This window comes from Biomphalaria glabrata, chromosome 8, assembly GCF_947242115.1.
Source record: "Biomphalaria glabrata chromosome 8, xgBioGlab47.1, whole genome shotgun sequence".
Lineage (NCBI taxonomy): Eukaryota > Metazoa > Mollusca > Gastropoda > Planorbidae > Biomphalaria > Biomphalaria glabrata.
Window position 1 is genome coordinate 46,741,305 of NC_074718.1, and position 18,302 is coordinate 46,759,606.

Consider the following 18,302-nt stretch of genomic DNA (forward strand, 5'->3'; position numbering starts at 1 on the left):
TTAAATTTTTTTATTTTTAATGACATTATATTCTGTTCTTAGTTAATGTGTCACACTTTTTGTCTTGTAAATGAAATAAAATGAAATACTGTTAATTTCAACCTTTTTACAATTATTATTTGGTGGATAAGAGGATGAAATGACTAGCGGATGAAATAACCAGGGGATGAAATGAACAGGAGATGAAATGACCAGGGGATGAAGTGACCAAAGATGAAGTGACCAAAGATGAATCGACTGCGATGAAGTGACTGTGAATGAAATGACCGGGAACCATTTGTATCAGTCTCTTGCTGTTCTTAGTGATCTTTAGTTCCTAAAGCTAATTATATTTATTTTCTAAATCTGTGTCATGCATAGTGTATGAAATATTTAGATATGTAAACAAAGAAATAATCTTGAGACTCACATCCATATTTGTGAATCAGCTGAAAGTGTCAAGGCTCTACATCCATAAAACAATGATTTGACTAATGACTGCATAAGTATAGAGTGGGGGGTTAGCGTGATATTGTTATTGTTCAACCATTCCAGTAGATTCCCACCCCTTGTCAACCTGAAATAACTATGAAAAGAAGGTTTTCCATCTGTCATGATCTTTCCCAGGTGAAAAGAAAAGTCATATTGTCTCTCACAACAGTTTTAATCTAGTCAACTAGACTCTCTGAAGTGTCTTTCAGAGTTGCGCTAATATTATAGAAGAGCAATGTTAATTTCATTTCACAGTTCTTTAGTATGGGACAATCTTTCACAAATTAATCACAAGCTAAAGATTTGTTTTGTATTATTCTTACACTGTAAAACACTAAACTTATTATTTTTTTTGTTGTAGATTTAAGATTTTGGTTGATAATTTTAACATTTAAAGCTATAAGCTTTTCTTTTTTATATCTTATCTTCTTATCTTATACTATACAGACCTTACTTCAAAAATGTTATAAATAGGGATTGTTAGAGGGAAGCACTGATCATGTTGATGACACTTAAAGTATATAAATAATGTTTGCATCAGTCAAACACACCAGAAGACTTTTTAAAAATGATATTGAATTGCTCATGTTAATTAGTCACTTAATGACTTAAGAAAATTGAAGACTATTTCCTCTCATCCCAAACCTCATGGAGGATGGGAGAGGATTGTGGCAGACAGATTTTAAACCCAGAGCCATCAGTCCAAAGCAGGTGTACAGTTAGCATAATTGTACTATGAAATTGGCTAACTTTGGCAGACTCATTTCATGATTGAAAAAGATTAATTGAGAATTTAAAGAACTAGAAATCATTTATTTGTCTCTCTGAGCATTCTATCAAGTTTTGTTTTTTAATTGTTAATCTACTGTTTAGTTTATGTACTTTTGTTGCAATGCTAAATGTCTTTTGATCCTGAAGTCTCTAAACCTAGTGTTTCACTGACCTAGTTGGCCTCACTGCTGTTTTTTTAAGACTGTTCTAGTATTGGTATGTTTCCTTCAGTTGAGGAATCCAAATCAAAGGTGTTCATTTATTATCTGAAATATAGGTTAAATAGCATTTCTATTTTTGTTCTTATTAAATTGGAAAAACATTGTGGTGGTGTTTTTTTAAAACTCCTGACAAATGGCATACAAAAAAAAATCCATTTTGATCAAACAGGTCTTATGTCTGCTTGGTGGCACATGATCTATTATCTACTCAGGGATGTAAGACATCCTCCATCAGGCATTTATCCTATATGCTCTGTATATTGCTGAATTGTTCACTTGTAAGGTAATTTGTTATGTGTGCAGCATAGTGTGAATGTGGAAAGGTGCAAATTTGTGTTGAAATAGGAAGAGAAGAAACCGAAAAATGGAGTAATTTAATTGACATATTATTGTTTGTTAATCAAGATTAAGAGTCTCATCTGCTCGTAACATAACTAATTTACTGACTCGTTTTAGGATTATTCATTTTTAGATTAGAATCAATGTCCAAGCACTCATGCACTATCCATGTAACTTTCGCTTTTTACATTAGGTTACTAATAGTTTTATCTTTCTACATGGCTGTGTCTTTGGCTACAAATTCCTGATGACCAAGAAACAACTTACTTGCAAATGTTCATATTCTTTGCCTCTGTATGCTGGGTAACCAGTGACAAGATCCAATGTAGAGTGCAGGGCATATGCTGGACTTAATTGGATTTGAACTTTTCTACCTTTGAAAAAGAAAAAACAATTGTACTCAAATCTAGTTTAAATTTGATATTTACTTAACACACTAAAATATTCAGACAAAATTATTCATTCAATTTATTATCTTCATTATTGTCAAATAGTTAAGGTTATGTTTGTACGATTTTCTATTTCATGTCAACTGGAAACATTTTAAATTTGAAGTCTACTAGAAAACATTATATGCTTTTTGTTACCATGGAGAAACTTTTTACTTGACATTTAATTGAGAACAATGATGAATGTGCTTTTTATTTAAAGACACATAAGTTAATAATGCTATTTGATTGAGAAATATCTAATAAAAGATAACTTAATAATGCAGCCAACTATTTCTTCTTCTTCTTCATCGTTCTCATTGTTATGTTGGAGTGTTCATATGACTAGACCAATACATGAGATGAACTGCGCAGTGGTTTCCAAATCAGGGAGCTCTCCATATAGTTTTCTTTCTATTGGGGTGATTTGGGGCCAATGTCTTATACGGGCCTCTTGGTAAAGAGAGCAGTTTTGGAGGACGTGGTCGGCATTCTCTGGTGATACTCCACATGGGCAGATTTCACTGGTTCCAATTTTGAGCTTCTGGTGCATGTGTTGTCGCATTCTGTTGTGTCCGGTCCTGAGTCGAAAGATTAGACGTTGGTCTTGTCGGGATAGCTTATAGTAAGCGTCATCTTTCTTGTGATTTGGATGAGAGATCGTCCATTTCTCATTTATTTTGTTTACAATTAATTTCTTCATTTCTTCTGGATAGAGTGCAGAGTTTATTTGAGAGTTAGTTCTCCCACTCTTGGCTAGTGTGTCAGCCTTCTCATTTCCTTCTAGTTGTATATGGGCTGGTATCCATTGAATAACAGTTTTTTTGCTGTTGTTGTTGAGCTTTGTAAGTGCTGTTCTGAGGTTTTTAATATAAGAGGAATAAGAGGAGTTTTGCAAGCTTTGGAGGGTTGTTTTTGCATCGGTTAGCAAGACAATATGACTGTGAGGGGAACTTGGATGATTTGCTAGCATGGTAGCAGCTAGTGCTAGTGCTTCCCTTTCTGCTCTGTGACTGTCAGAGAGCTCTCCAGTTGCAATGGATTTTTCTAGTTTTCCTCCATCTGGCCATTCGATAAGTATTCCAGCTCCTCCATTTGTGGTGGCTTTATGGGATGAGCCATCCGTGTAAACTCTGATCCACTGATTGCTAGGGTAATTGGTATTAGAGATGGGAAACGAACCGAACCCGAACCGAACTCGAACCTCACTTACGACCGAACCGAACCCGAACTTTGAAACTGCTTGGTACGAACCGAACCGAATGAACCCTCCTTATCTTAACCGAACTAATTTTGCAATTTGTACATCTTTTTTTAAAATATATTTTTGGTTTAAAAAGATACAAAAAATAAATTACTTCAATATTTTATTTAAATTCTAATGATTCCATTATAGTTTGAAAACTTGGGAGGGGAAGGGTATTTTGAAAACTTTAAAAAGAAAAAAAAAGCGGCGCGCTGTGATTCCCATGGGTTTTTCCGTACGTGCCGACTCCCCCCTGGCCTTGAATTTTCGCGGGCTGTTTGCAATATTGGTTTTGAGTTGAATAGGCGGCCTCTAATTAAATTTAGATCTAGACTCTAGTAACTAGTAAGTACAAAGTCAACATTAAAATATTGTCACTTTTATTTGAGATGGCTGTTAGTTGAGAGTAGAATATTTTTTGCCGATTATAGATTTAAAATAAATTTTAATTATCTTCTATTAAGTGAATTATTTTTACAAAATTGTGAAGTATTCCACATTGGAATATTATCAGTGGCTTAGCAAGGGTGGGGGTGGAGGTCCAGCCACTCCCGGGCCCCCAAATGATGAAAAATTCCTAGCTACGCCCCTGAATATTTTTACTATTATTCTGTTTTGCATTATTGATGATCAGTATTTTTAATCCAGCGTTTCTCAAACTTTGGGTCCTCCCCCGTGGGTGGGGATGGCGAGTACCTTGAATTGGGGGATGAGGAGACGCAACTTCCTGACAAAAAGGGGTGTCATAGAGTGTGTGTGTGTGTTTCCTGGTGGCGATAAGAAGAGGTTAAGCGATTGATTTGTGTTTATGCATTGAGGATGATGAAATTAGCGTAATGCAAATGTGAAACGGCAGACAATCTTGAGACATGAAAGAGTAAAGACGTTGTTTTGTGGTGACCTAGAATTCGTTTAAATATCAGTATATTTCATTAATATTACATCTCTATCTCAAGTTAAGTATGTGAATATTGTAATAACAGGCTATATTGAGTTGTTCACATAAGAAATTTATTTTAAAGTTTATTAAGTTTATATATTATTATAAGACTTGTCTTCGAAGCCGAAGATTAGTGAGGAATGCAGTTTTTCCCATAGCTGCGCAGTCCCAGCTGTGACCTACATATTTTGCCACATCCAGGGCAAGCAGAACCACTGTCCGCAGGTGGTCGATTTAGTTTTTCTTTTCGCGTCTGCGTTTGTCCTCGGCAGCGGATTTTCTTTTGGTCTCAAATGTGTATCCCGAGGCCTTCGGGAGTGAACTCTAACTGACTGGTTCTGAGGCCGCATGTAACCAGGTGCTCTCTTCTATGTCAGCTAAGCAAAGTTGACTCCTAAGCTGGTCTTTGAAGCGTTTCCGTGGGGCGCCTCTGTTACGTCGACCACCTTTTAGCTCACCAAAAAAAAAAAAAAGACTGCCTTTGGCATACGCTCGTCTCCCATACGGGATACGTGCCCTGCCCAGAGCAACTGTCGGACCATAACAAGTCCCTCTATCTTATACTTACCGGTAAAAATATAAAACGCCTTTATTGGTTCAATTGTACTAGCTGTTTGTAAGCGACAAACCAATGACCAACTTACAAGGAAAGGGGGCGTCGAATAAAATGTTTTATTTTCAGTGTATCTTATCTGAATATTAAAAATTAAAATATATTAAGTAGGAGATGTCATTTTATCTTCTAATAAGACCTTGTCAACTGTAGACTGCTTTTTGCGAGGCGCGTTTGCACAATATGGGTCAAAACGTTTTGAAGTAAACATTTTAAAACATCTTCGCTATTGTGATTCTTCTGCATTTTTTTTTTATCTCAGAATAGTCGAATTTCTTCCGTATATTTATAATAGTGATGAGTAAAAAAAAAAATCCTCGATAGAGACGTCTTTACACGAAGAATATTTGTTTAAAAAGATCACGCTCATTATAGAAGTACGTGCGCAATATGTAGGCCTACCTAGAATGTCCCTTGCATAATTCTATTGGCCAGGTCTGCCTCTTTATTATTAGATTTAATATGGCCCTCGACTTTTTTTTTATTATGATGAATGGTGCGTTCTGAAAGAAAGCACATCAATATCAGCCTGTGTTTAAAGTTCTCTCTTCTTACTAAGAGAAAAAGGTTAGAATACGCTTAGCACCGAGTCATGCCCAGAATTAAACCACTTGCCGACTTGAGCGAGAACCTGCCGCATCTTCATTTCTATCCCCATTAAGAAATTTTTAGATCGCTTAAAACCTATGTAGGCAACATTATTTTGGGAAAAGTATTGCCCATAGGCCTATTATATGTTGTAAAGTATTTGTTTTGTGTAAAAATTCAAATGAAAGTGTTTTAACTGATAAATTGCATTAAACCTTATAACTTAATTTTGCTATTACATAATTTCATAACATCGAACCGAGCCGAACCCGAACTTTAGACCTGACCGAACCGAACCGAACCCGAACTATACTCGTCATCGAACCGAACCGAACTTAAATCTGACCGAACCAAACCCGAACTTTAAAAGTTGGGTTCGATTCCCATCTCTAATTGGTATGTAGAAAACAGTTCACTATTTCCTTGAGCTCTGTTGGTCTGTAATCAGATTTTCTTTTTATATTTTCAATATGGTCCCTTATAGTAGGAAGAGGGCTTTCGTCCCAGGGTAGAGATTCGTTATAGTGTATCGAGGATTCCAGAGTTATTTTTTCAAGTTGGTGTTTCTTTTTTAGGTTTAGAGATTCCTGTAAGAAATTGGTCCTTTTCAGACGGTTTTTTGTGCCAGTTTTGTGGATTTTTGTTCTGAGTGGGTGCCTTTCCAAGGTTTCCAATTTAGTGAATTGGGAAAGGATTTTTATCTCTTCTTTCATCCAGAGAGATCAGGGCAGCGGTTTCCTCCATAGCTCTTATGGGTGTTGTTTTGATTGCTCCTGTCATAATCCTTAAACCAATATTTTGAACCTTGTCTATTTTTCTTAGGTTGGTTTGGGCTGCTGAGCCCCATGCTGAGGTACCATATTCTAGTACAGGTCTTACATAACTGGTATAGGTCTTTTTCAGGATGTTGTGATTAGCTCCCCAATCTGTGCCAGCTAATTTTTTCAAGAGGGATAGTCTCTGGATGCCTTTACTCTGTGTTTTATCTATTTGGTTTTTCCAGGTTAGTCTCGGGTCATAGGTGACTCCAAGATATGTAGGGCTGTCATTTTTTTCTAAAGCTTCCTTATCTAATGTTAATATTATTGTTTGTTGTTTTGTTGACAGTGAGAATATGGTATATGTTGTCTTTTTTGTGTTAATGGACATGCCCCAGTCTTTGGACCAATTATTGAGTATATCGAGAACATCCTGTAATCGAAATTTCGATGTTCCTACATATTCTTCCGTGCTAATTAAGGCAAGGCCATCTGCATACATGCTGCTTTTAACTTTTCTTGGTGGTTTTGATTTAGATCGTTTATGAATATTAGGAACAGTGTTGGGGATAGGACTCCTCCTTGGGGGACGCCATTTTTTATACCCACTGTGTGGATTCTTTGTCCTTGCATGCAAACTAAGGCTTTTTTTGTTATTTAGATATTCCTTTATCCAGTTGTACATTCTGTGGGATATGTGATGCTGGATTAGCTTGAGCAAGAGACCTTGTTCCCAGACTTTGTCAAATGCTTTTTCTAAGTCAACCCACACAATTGTTGTTGGTTTCTTTTCTTGAAAGCCGTCTTCTATTTCTTGTGTGATGAAGGCAATTTGATCTTCTGTTGATCTGCCTTTTCTAAAGCCAGCCTGGGCTTCAGTGAGTACGTTATTTGACTCAAGGATCCATGTCAGCCTTCTATTTATCACTCTTTCCATCAGTTTGCGAGTACAGCTAGTGAGGCTGATGGGACGGTAGCTATCCAGTTTATTTCTTGGTTTGCCGTGCTTTAGTATAGGGATCATAATGGCTTTTTTCCAGATGTTTGGAATTCTGCCAGATTTCCAGCTAGCATTGAATATTTGTAGCAGTTTTCTTTTGGCTTGAGGACCCAAGTGAAGAAGCATGTCATTAGATATTTTGTCTGGGCCTGGGGCTTGTTTTGGTTTGAGGACTTTTAGGGATTCATCTAGTTCCTTCATTTTAAGATTAGTGGTCATTCCCAAGGAGTAAGCTGGATTGTTTTCTTTAATCTTATCTTGTATTTCTGAGTTTACATCTTTATTTCTACTTTCATTAATTTGTATTTGTCCTACGCTTTGGAAAAACTTAATGAATTCATTTGCTGCTTCTTGGCCTTTCAGGGGTTTGTTGTCCTTTTCTATTACTATAGGAGTTGTTCTGTTTTCTTCCTGGTTGAGACATTTGGCTATACGCCAGAGTTTGTGGCCGTCTCTATCTACGTTTAGTTGTTCTGTTTTTTCATGTCAACTTTTCCTCATGGCGGAAAGGTAATTTTTCCTGAAAACTGCGTTAGCTGCTTTTAGATTTATGTTATTTTCTATACAAGGGTTATTTTCTACTGTGTTTCTGGCTTCAATAGTGGCATTGTGGAGTTGTTGAAGGTGATCAGACCAGTTGGGGATATAATCTTTTCTTGCTCCTCTGGGAATTGATTCCTTAGCTGCTAGGAGGATTGCTTTGGAGAAAGCTGAGAATGACTTATTAACCTGATTTGATTTGCAGTTTATTGAAGTTGTGTATAGGTCTGTGAGCTTTGAGAATAGGTGCCAGTTGGCTTTTTTGTAGTTCCATCTGGGGATGGTGGAGTTTTCTGATATTTTGAAGGAGGTATCGATACTGATCAATATGGGTCTGTGGTCACTGGTGGCTAGCTGGTCTGCAACTTCTCTGGTGCACTTTTTGGATAAGTTGTCAGTTGCAAAGGCTAGATCTGGAGTGGTTGATGTTAGCCAGGCTCTTGAGAAAAAGGTTGGTTTATCCTCAGGTTTATTAAGCAAGATAAGTCTGTTCTCTGCTTGCCATTCTTCAATTTCTTCTCCCCTGGCATTTAGGTCTGGGTATCCCCAGCTCTGAGAGTGACTATTCATATCTCCTAAGATTAGACAGTCTTCTTGGTCAGGTATTTGTATGTGGTCAATCTCTATTTCCTTGTCTGGTGGGAAGTAGCAGTTAAATAGATTAATATTTCCATCTGGGAGAATTAGCTTAGTTCCCATTATTTCTGATTCTGAGGAGTTGAGCATAGTTATGTCTGTGGTAGGGATGTCATTTTTAATGAGGGTTAGGATTCCTCCTTTGGGTCTGATTTCTCTACCTTGTCTGATGCAGGTGTAGCCTCTAATGGAGGAACGAAGATTACTGTTCATGAGTTTCTTGAATGCAAGCTACATCAATTTCTTTCTTTTGGATGCCCTCTGCGTTCCATTGTAAGATTTTTAGACTTTTGGTCTTGGAGTGTTGGCCAGTAATTTTTACTTTCTTGTCCCTACTCCTGGCTCCACAGGCAGAGACAGAAGAACCACCAGCTCGCTTGTGTGGGCTCCTTCGAGGCGGAGAGCCGGGCCCCCTACCTGCGCGGCGGGATTCCACAGGCAGGACACCACATCTATTAGAATGGTTACTGAACTCCAACATAGATGAGGTTAGTGTCAATGTGTTATGCGCCAGGAGGTCCATTGACTCTGACTTCAGCCTGCTTTTCTTTCTGGGTGTGCTCCCATAGCCTTTGATCATCCAAGATCATCTGCAAGGCAGCAGGTGTTTATTTTCGGAGTTTTCTCTCCTAGATGAACTGCTATCCCTAGCTAACAAGTTTCATCTACCCGGGTTTAGAGTTAGAGCACCCTATACTCGCTTTTTGCAATCATTTCCCTGGATTTCTGAGATGTTTTTAGTAAATATTCTAACCACTGGAATACTTCATCTCATCCTCCATGACTGCAAACCAGTTGGTCCATGGCTGTTTATTTGCTATTCACAGCTAACCCTTATATCTAAGGGTCTTTCCCCTATCCCCAACCTGGGGACGCGCTTGGTAGAAGGTGGTAACTCCCCCAAGAGCCAACTATTGATTTGTAGAGAAATTTTATACCACCAATAAATATTTTTTTAGAGCTGCACATTTCCAAACTAAGAAAGCATATTGTTAAGTAATTTACGTGCAGACCCTGGGACCCAGGAGTAATCCAAACCTAGTTATTTTATGCACTGACCAAAACAATATGATTTTAATATTGATATGCAATGATATTCTATGCTTGGTTGTAAACAAACTACTCACTTTATCTGCCTGTCATATCCAACATTGCACATGGAAAAGTGTTTGAGATGAACCATAGTCGCTCTAAGACTGAAGGAGGCCAACTTGAATATCCAACATTGCAACATACCTATCATCAGCTTGGCCCAACTAATGATACTGCCCTGGTCATCATCAATCTTTCTGGATAGAAATAATCAAGTAATTAATTATGTGCATACAAAGATACTAATTTTCAATTAGTCATCAAAACTGTACTAATTTTCAAGTCAACATGCACAATTAAATATTAATTATGACCAAAAAATGGACCCTAACCTTTAAAATAAATCTTTGTAACACAATCTTAAGGTTTAATTTTTTCCAAGTTATTTTGTTAGCTAAAATATTTATTATCATAAACAACTAAACACTCCTGGCATCTGACTTACAGTGAGACATTGACTAACAAAGGATTGCTATCTATTCTGATGAAAATCTGACTGAAATGAAATTATGTTTCATAGTTTAATAAAGAAACTTATTTCTGGGTAGATTTTTGTTTGGTGTTTGAGAACCAATTTATTTGTAACCATTGCAGTATCTTTACTTGGAAGACACTTTGACCAAAAGTAAATACCAGAGGATAATAACTAACTAAAACCAGTTTAGAATTAGGAATTATACACACTTCAAGTCAAAAAAGAAATATACAACCCTGATATTGGAAAAAAAAAGAAACATAATTATAAACTGTTTTAACCCTATACCACATGTATCCCAAATGCTTCAATACCTATTAATTTTTTTGACACATAAATCTTTCCTTATGAAACGCTAACAAATGGAGTTAATGCCACCTGAGGTTTTTAATTTAGAAATCTCTATCCCTACTAGTGCTAGGTGAGTTTTTATTAATATAAAAGTGTCAGACTTTGAAAAAAAAAAAGGCAGCAGCTAAAAATACCAAACATGAAATGATAAAGCTGAAATACTTATAAACTTGAGCCAGTGACCAAACAGCAACTGCACAGTAAATAGAATCCTGAACATGAGCTATTCTATTTGTATTCTTGTCAGATCCAATAGAAGGAAAAAGACCATTGATAGGACTCTGGTTTCGCAAGATTTGATGTTTTGCTGGTGATACAATAAGATTCAAATTAGGAACATTTGTAATCAATACATACATTTTTGAGATAAAATATATTAAATCATCAAATACTGAATTACAAAATAAATTAACAAAAAGAGTTAAAAAATGATGGGTGAACTGTTACCATGATTGTCCAGAGTTTCATACCCTGCCATCCTAAAGAAGATTTGGGGTAGGATGTAATAATAATGAAGGAATACCCAAATGTTGTTTTTTTTTAATTGAAAATCATTTTTTATTCTGCTTGAACTATAATATATCATGGGCATTTTTTAATTGTCTTGAGCTTTGCTAATACCAGCAAGTGTTTATTTTGATTTCTTTATTACAGTAGCTTTCTTGTATACACAACTTTTGATGTTTTATTAGTTTTTCCTTTCCACTTTGATGTTTGTGCTCTGGACTCTTGATCTGGTTGTTGACTGAATCAATCATGTCCCAATGTAGTCCAATTAACCTAAATTGACTGTATTAGTGATATTGATAACTAATAAATTTAATATTGTCTGTGGCATTTTACGTCTCGAGAGACGATCTTTTCCCTTTGCAACTTCTTGTGTGACTAAAGAGGCCAATCCTTGATACACAGCTGCGATCGCAGGTTGGGCATATATAATCACCAGGCGCCATTGCATTTTCACCCTTCTTTCTGCTTCTGTTGTGTATGACATCTGCAATCTGTGACCCTTCCTTTATGCTCTCTCTCCATGTGGATCTGTCCAGTGCCACCTCTTCCCAGTTGCCAGTGTCGATTTTGAAGAGCTTCGTGTCACGTTTGCATACATCCGTATAAAGTAAAAGTGGGCGACCAGCGGCTCTCCTGCCTTCTATTAGATCGCCATACAGGATGTCCTGTGGAAGTCGACCTACTGGCATTCTACGAACGTGGCCAAGCCAGCCAAGGCGTCTGCTGCTGATAACAGAGCGGATGTCCTGGCATCCTGCTCTATGTAGCACTTCCTCATTGGTTATCTTATCTTGCCACCTTATTTTAAAGATCCGCCTTAGGCATCGGAGGTGGAAGACATTCAGCTTTTTTTTCCTGCCATGAGTAGGTTGACCATGTTTCACTTCCGTACAGCAAGGTGCTCAACACACAGGTCCGGTAGACTAGGGCTTTAGTACTGCTAGTCAGCAATATGTTGTCCCAGACTCTTTTCTGCAACCGTGACATGGTGGCCATTGCCTTGGCTATCCTGTTGTTTATGTCTTTATCCAGTAGAGTGTTGTTGGATATGATGGAGCCAAGGTAACAAAAGTGATCAACAATTTCTAGTGGTTGGCCATTAATGCTTACTTGAGGTGCAGTGTTTGTGTTTTGGACAAGTATCTTAGTCTTGCTTTGACTGATGTTTAAGCCGAACTTCTGGCAAGCAGCAGATAGTTTGTCAACCATGGACTGTAGCTGAATATCAGAATCAGCCACAATAGCTGCATCATCCTGCATCAACAGGAGTTCCCTGACGAGTAGCTTCCTAACCTTGGTTTTTGCCCGCAGCCTTGATACATTAGTTTTCCAGAGGATCTTGTATGGAGAAACACACCTTCGTTTATGTCGCTGTACGCATAATGCAGTAGACAGGAGAAGAATATGCCAAACAGAGTAGGTGCGAGCACACATCCCTGCTTGACACCACTGCAAACCTCAAAAGGTGCTGATTGGGCTCCATTGAATTTGACAGTACATTTAGTTTCCTCGTGAAAACACTCAATTAACTTCAGTAGTTTGGGAGGGCAACCTATTTTCCTCAGGAGTTTGAAAAGGCCACTTCTGCTGACCATGTCAAAAGCTTTAGTCAAATCAACAAAAACAATGTAAAGGGGTCTGTCTCTCCCTCTGAATTTCTCCTGCAGTAGTCGTAGAGAAGATATCATGTCTATAGTGGATCTACCGCTCCTGAATCCACACTGAGACTCTGGGTAGACTCTAGAAGCTATCACCTGCAGCCTGGATAGTGCCACTCTAGCAAAGATTTTGCCCACTATACTGAGGAGAAAGATACCCCTATAGTTGTTGCAGTCACTCCGATCCCCTTTGTTCTTGTATATTGTGACTATAGTTGCGTCACGCATGTCCTGTGGGACATGACCTGTTTCCCAACAGCGGCAGATTTAATATTAGAGGAATAGAAAAGTACCAGACATAACGTATTGGCTATGGGTTAGTAGCACTTTTTCATAGCAAAATTTTAGGGGCACAGACAGAAATACAAGTTAAAAAGTGATTTAGCTAAGAAAAAAAAGTCAAGTTTATAACATATGTATATTTTAAAAAATGCTATTTTCTCATTGGGCTAGAGCAAACTTTTATTACTAGATTACAGTGATGTTTTGTTAGTGAGTTATGAAGATGTTTTTTTTAATGATTAACGCAACGTTATTGTATGGAGGTTTTGTAAATAAAGAACTTACAGAGCATATAAAAACCATTAAGTTTTATGTTCAGCATATGAGGTTCTTTTTCTTTTGTTACTAAATCTCCAATTCATGCATCTGGACATTGTATCTTCATTTTGTTCCTTTGTTTACAATAAACAACTGTCAATGAATGACTGGTTCAACAATCTGTAGAAAAGAATAAGTCTAATGAAAGGAAATGGCATTTCAATATTCAAGATCATGTCTTAAAACCCTGAAATGTGACTATTAGTTAAAGTAAATACAAATGATATCCATCTTATTCATGGTTGTGTAAACAATGAAATATTAGAATATTAGAAAAAAGAGCTGCATTTATCTTTTTCTCTATTTTTTTAATGAATTTTCTAAACACATGAATGTTGGTAAGGTTCACAGTTTAATCCCCTACAGTAAAACAAGATAATTAATTCTAAAACTTATTAAAAAACATTTTATCAAAAACAAAATTTCTAAGGGAAAAAAAGTAAATGTTTCCAAATTAAATAATTGATATCTCCATCTCAGTGGTGCTTAAAGTCACAATGTCAAATTTTTTGATGGTATACAAACATAAGAATTCATTATTTTTACAAACTTCACATGTTGCAACTTAAACATCCAGACAACAAAAGAAAATGAAATATATGATATACACTATCAAGTGTAATAAAGTCCACTGTTCATCTTGACCGAGTTATTTAGTGTTTTTATATAAAAGCTGAACCCAGGGACAATTAAACTTGATGAGAAACCAATGTAGTTTCTAAAGAACTAGATTTAATAGAAAGCTGTAACATATATTTGTGAGCTCATTTTTCCTAAACTAAATGTTGTGCTCAGAGGACAAAGATTTTCATCTGTTAATGATGTCATCATCATGTTTGTAAATAATATTTTTTTAAGCAGAAAGATGATTAATTTTACACTATAAAGTTAACAGTATTCATAAAATTGAACACAAACAAAATAATTATTAATGAATGAAAGTATTTGTTTAAATCATGTATGCTTTAACACGATTGGGACTCAATGTTGTTAATACTTGTTATATTTGAGTTACATTCCTTTGTAATTGTTAGTTATGTGTCCTTTGTTGCGCACAAGCAGTATGATGTATGAATTAAATGTCTATGTCCCCACCCTTTGTGACAACTGTCAGAATATTTAATCCAATAACTATTTATTGAGTTGAAATATGAGAAAATGAGAATTTCAAAGTGTAAGTAATGCATAGTAAAGAGAAAGTAAAGTTCCTCTTTCAGACCATAGGCATAGGCATAGGGTAGATGATGTTAAGATCATCTGTTTCTTTGGCCAATGGTTAACAAGCAGGGTGTCATGTGGCCAGCACAACAACAAACCGCCTTTACTTTCCCCAACTAAAGTCAGATGCCCATTAGAGTAGGGGCACCCTAAAAATCATGAAGCTCAAAATACCAGTTTTAACAGAGATTCAAACCCAGGACCTCAGGTTTGGAAGCCATGCGCTTAACCACTCAGTCACCACACCCCCCTAAGTAATGCATATTGATATGAAATAATTTAAAGTTGAACAATTATCTCAAGTGTTTGATTACAAAATTAGACAAAAATTAAAGTCTGCTTTTCAAACTAGTCAAAACAAATGCAGTCTGGTAGGTGGGGAACAGAAAGTGGTAGCTACTTCATTTTACCACTATTGGTACACACTATAGTCTATGTATCTTATCTTATCTTTTGATAAGAATCTCAACTGCATTTTTAATTGCACATCAAAATTAATCAAATTATGTCTGTAGACATCTAGAGCATTTTTCACCACCTACCACGGTAATTTATTAGCCCCATCACGAACCATGCAAGGATAAATATCTACATCATGCATGGCAGCATGTGTCATGATGATAGATCTATGATTGTAGGTCTACTATCAAATTTAACGAGTAACAACATGATCTGCTATGGCTATATTTTAGATCAATTGAGATTTGAGATGCCAAAACATGGTAATGACCTGGTTTATTATTGATTATTGTGTTATCTTGAACTTCGCCGAGTGCAAAAGAAACGAAGCTGCATCGCATCAGTCGAGAGAAAGAAGAAGAAAGCTAACGTAGGACAGATGCATATGTGGTGGGTTTGGCACAGAAGACAACTAAATTCTAATGATGAAAGGAACTCGTAGGACGATTCCTAACTGTTTATTATACATTTAAGACCTGCCAAAGGCAAACATAAAACATAATAACAATAATGAGCATTAACTAAAAATAATTAATAAGCAGTAAATGGTTAGACCACGTTGTAGACACAACATCAAAGTCTAAATACTAAATCTTAACAAAAAACGAAAAGAAAATCATATAGTGTAAACCAACCATCTCGTCTTATACAAACACAAGAGAGATATGGAACACCCGAAACATTACAAAAAATAAAAGACATTAACAATTAAATAGAACAACTGGTTCATAAAAGCCAGTATCTACACACTGGTTGTAGAATTAGATTAACAAGATGGACATTTAACTCTTTGACTGCTGTGTTTTTTTTTTCATAAAAATGCTACTTTTTTTAAAAAAATAAGAAAATGTTCCAAACATGGCTAAAACAAAAATTTATTGTTTAAGTACCAATAATGCTATAGTAACATATTTGGTATCAAAGTAAAGGTAAATGAATGGAGAATGTGAAAATGTAAACATCTTTCTATTTAAATATAAGATACAAATTATAATCTAAATAATATGACACTCAGAAAAAAAAATGGATGCCAACTTTAGAACTTTTGAGACCTAAATTTAGATTTTGTTCTTTGTATTACTGTTGAAACAGCATATTTAGACTATTTACAGCATTTTCAAAAAGAAATCTGATAAAAAAGTCAATAAAAGATGATGAATCATTGATTATATTATTATTTTTACCTGTTTTTTTTAGTCTGAAAAAAAGTGAAAATTATTGCGCTTTTCATTACTACCAATAACAATAGATACCAGTACTAAATCTATCAACCAAATGCACTCAAATATTATGTACATTTGAATCAATGGGATATAGATCTAGATTTGTCTTCTTTTTATTTGCCTAGAACATCTTTTATTCTAATACTAGACCAGTGCAAGACATAGGCTAGCGAGAGATCAAAGCCTAAATCTCTAACTAGATGAAGGACAATAAAAATCCTAATTCATTTTACCTAAGATATAGACATCTAATAGATCATTATTACTGTTCCTTTGTGATAAATTATGGATTTAGAATAGTTTTATACTTTACTTTTATTTAGTAGTAAACCTTTTGGAGTGCAACTTGAACCAGTATTGTGATGGTGATGATTTTTACCAAAAAGCAATACTAAAAAAAATTGCTAGAAAATATACCAAGAAAAGGCCTAGCATGGTGGATGAATATTGGATTTAGATCTGCCATTTCTGTTGTTTTCATTTATCTTAGGCTTAGTTCTATAGGAATCTACAAAGGTGTAAAGATAAAAGCATAGATCTAGTCAACCTTGATCTACATTCAGGACCTAGCCCTATAGTCTAAGGCTAAGGCCTAAGCAAGGCAATACTAGATCTAAGTCTAAATGCTAATAATGTCCAAGTCTGCTTCATCCTATGCTAAATCTTGATCAAGATCTTCATTATTACAATTCATAGAAGTATAAATAAAACAATAAAGCTTCTTCAGTAGTAAACATTGTGGGTGTGTCTTGGACAAGCATAGCCATGATGTTGTAGATTTTTACAGATAAAGAATACTAAAAAAAAAAAAAAGAAAATGGGGAAAAAATGCCCACAGTCCAGTGGATGATTATTTGATGTAGATCTACCATTTCCTTTCTTTTTATTTACCATAAGCTTAGATTGGCTTAGATCTAGAGATATATCTAGATTGACTAGATCTAGAGTCCAAGTCTATAGATAAAAGTATCATAAAAGCTTAGATCTAGTCAATCTCGATCTACAGACTACACCTGACCTACTGACAATAATAGATTTAGATCTAGTATCTAGATCTAAATACTAATAATATAGATATAAAAATATAAATACGCTAAATTTAGACCTACCTGGATCTAATCTATATATCTAGATCAAATTCTTCATTATTACTATTTATTTGTGATAAATTTTAGAATAATTATAAAGTTTCTTCAGTAGTCAACATTGTGGGTGTGTCTTGGAATAGCGTAGTCATGGCGACGTTTTTTTACATTGTAAAAAAAGTAATAAATAAATGTCTAAATAAAGCCGAAAGCTTCTCATTTCTATGTAAACAAAGGATGAAGAACTCTTTTATAAAGTAAAAATAGTTCCACTGTTGTTAGTTAAAAATTTTAATTTAAAAATGCAACGAAACAAAGGTAGGGTAAGAACGTCTATTATGGGATAGACGTTCCGTGCGTTTAGGGCGGACAGACCGTCTATGGGATAGACGCTCCGCACTCATTGAGTTAACATTCTATATGGGATCTAATTCGTATGGTATACTTAAGTCTAAAGGTACCCTAACCCTAACAAATGGAAACATTTACATGCTGGTTTTCTAAAAATAACGATAGTCCAACAACATGGACGAAATCCGGGGGTAGCGATATTCTATGTTACACTATGTTATGTAGACTACTAAATAAAATTACAATATAACATAAAAAAGTAAAATGTAATTACCTGCAGCCATACATAAACACATGGTGTAGAACCAGACACAAACAGGGAGTGGAGACGACGTAGGTCCAGTAACATACGGGAGATGCCGGTCGAATCAACAGTGACCATGTTGGTCTGCCTTGTCATGCGCGGACACAAGGTGCCATTTAGGGGGAAGGGTCACGTGGATATCGGGGTGGCCGGTGTTTCCTGATAAGATATCCACTCCACTACACATATATAGATCTATACATGCACGAACTGTGTCAAACTCTGCCACTCCAGAATATAAGGCTTAATCAGTCACACAAAATTCTGCCCCATCTCAAAACGAAATCAAAGCCAGTGACTCACCTGTCTTCCCGACTCATTGTCTTCCGAGACATGAGGAGCCATATTTAGATTCTAGATCTAGAATCTAATTATAACTTAAGATGCACGTGATTTGTTGGAGACACGGGGAAAAAGTTTGACCT

General features: G+C 35.9%; 1 protein-coding gene across 1 annotated transcript; it reads right to left on the minus strand.

Moving 5' to 3' along the window:
• Nucleotides 1-613: 613 nt before the first annotated feature.
• LOC129927869 (probable phosphorylase b kinase regulatory subunit beta) lies at nucleotides 614-18,178 on the minus strand. The gene is made up of 7 exons (XM_056039480.1): nucleotides 17,848-18,178; nucleotides 13,205-13,357; nucleotides 10,632-10,776; nucleotides 10,089-10,139; nucleotides 9,679-9,840; nucleotides 2,070-2,176; nucleotides 614-1,508 (listed from the first exon to the last, which is right to left on the minus strand). The coding sequence occupies exons 2-6, from the start codon at nucleotides 13,239-13,241 to the stop codon at nucleotides 2,173-2,175; spliced, it is 399 nt and encodes a 132-aa protein (XP_055895455.1). The 5' UTR covers nucleotides 13,242-13,357; nucleotides 17,848-18,178; the 3' UTR covers nucleotides 614-1,508; nucleotides 2,070-2,172.
• Between the last annotated feature and the right edge of the window lie 124 nt (nucleotides 18,179-18,302).

What these genes read in the sequence shown, in the direction of transcription:
- LOC129927869 (XM_056039480.1), bottom strand. Translation starts at nt 13,241, where the DNA reads ATGCTGAACATAAAACTTAATGGTTTTTATATGCTCT. An exon ending in TCACTGGCTCAAGTTTATAA is followed by an intron (nt 10,140 to 10,631) that starts GTATTTCAGCTT and finishes ATTTCATTTCAG; the next exon opens with TCAGATTTTCATCAGAATAG. An exon ending in TTGTTAGTCAATGTCTCACT is followed by an intron (nt 9,841 to 10,088) that starts GTAAGTCAGATG and finishes ATTTCTATCCAG; the next exon opens with AAAGATTGATGATGACCAGG.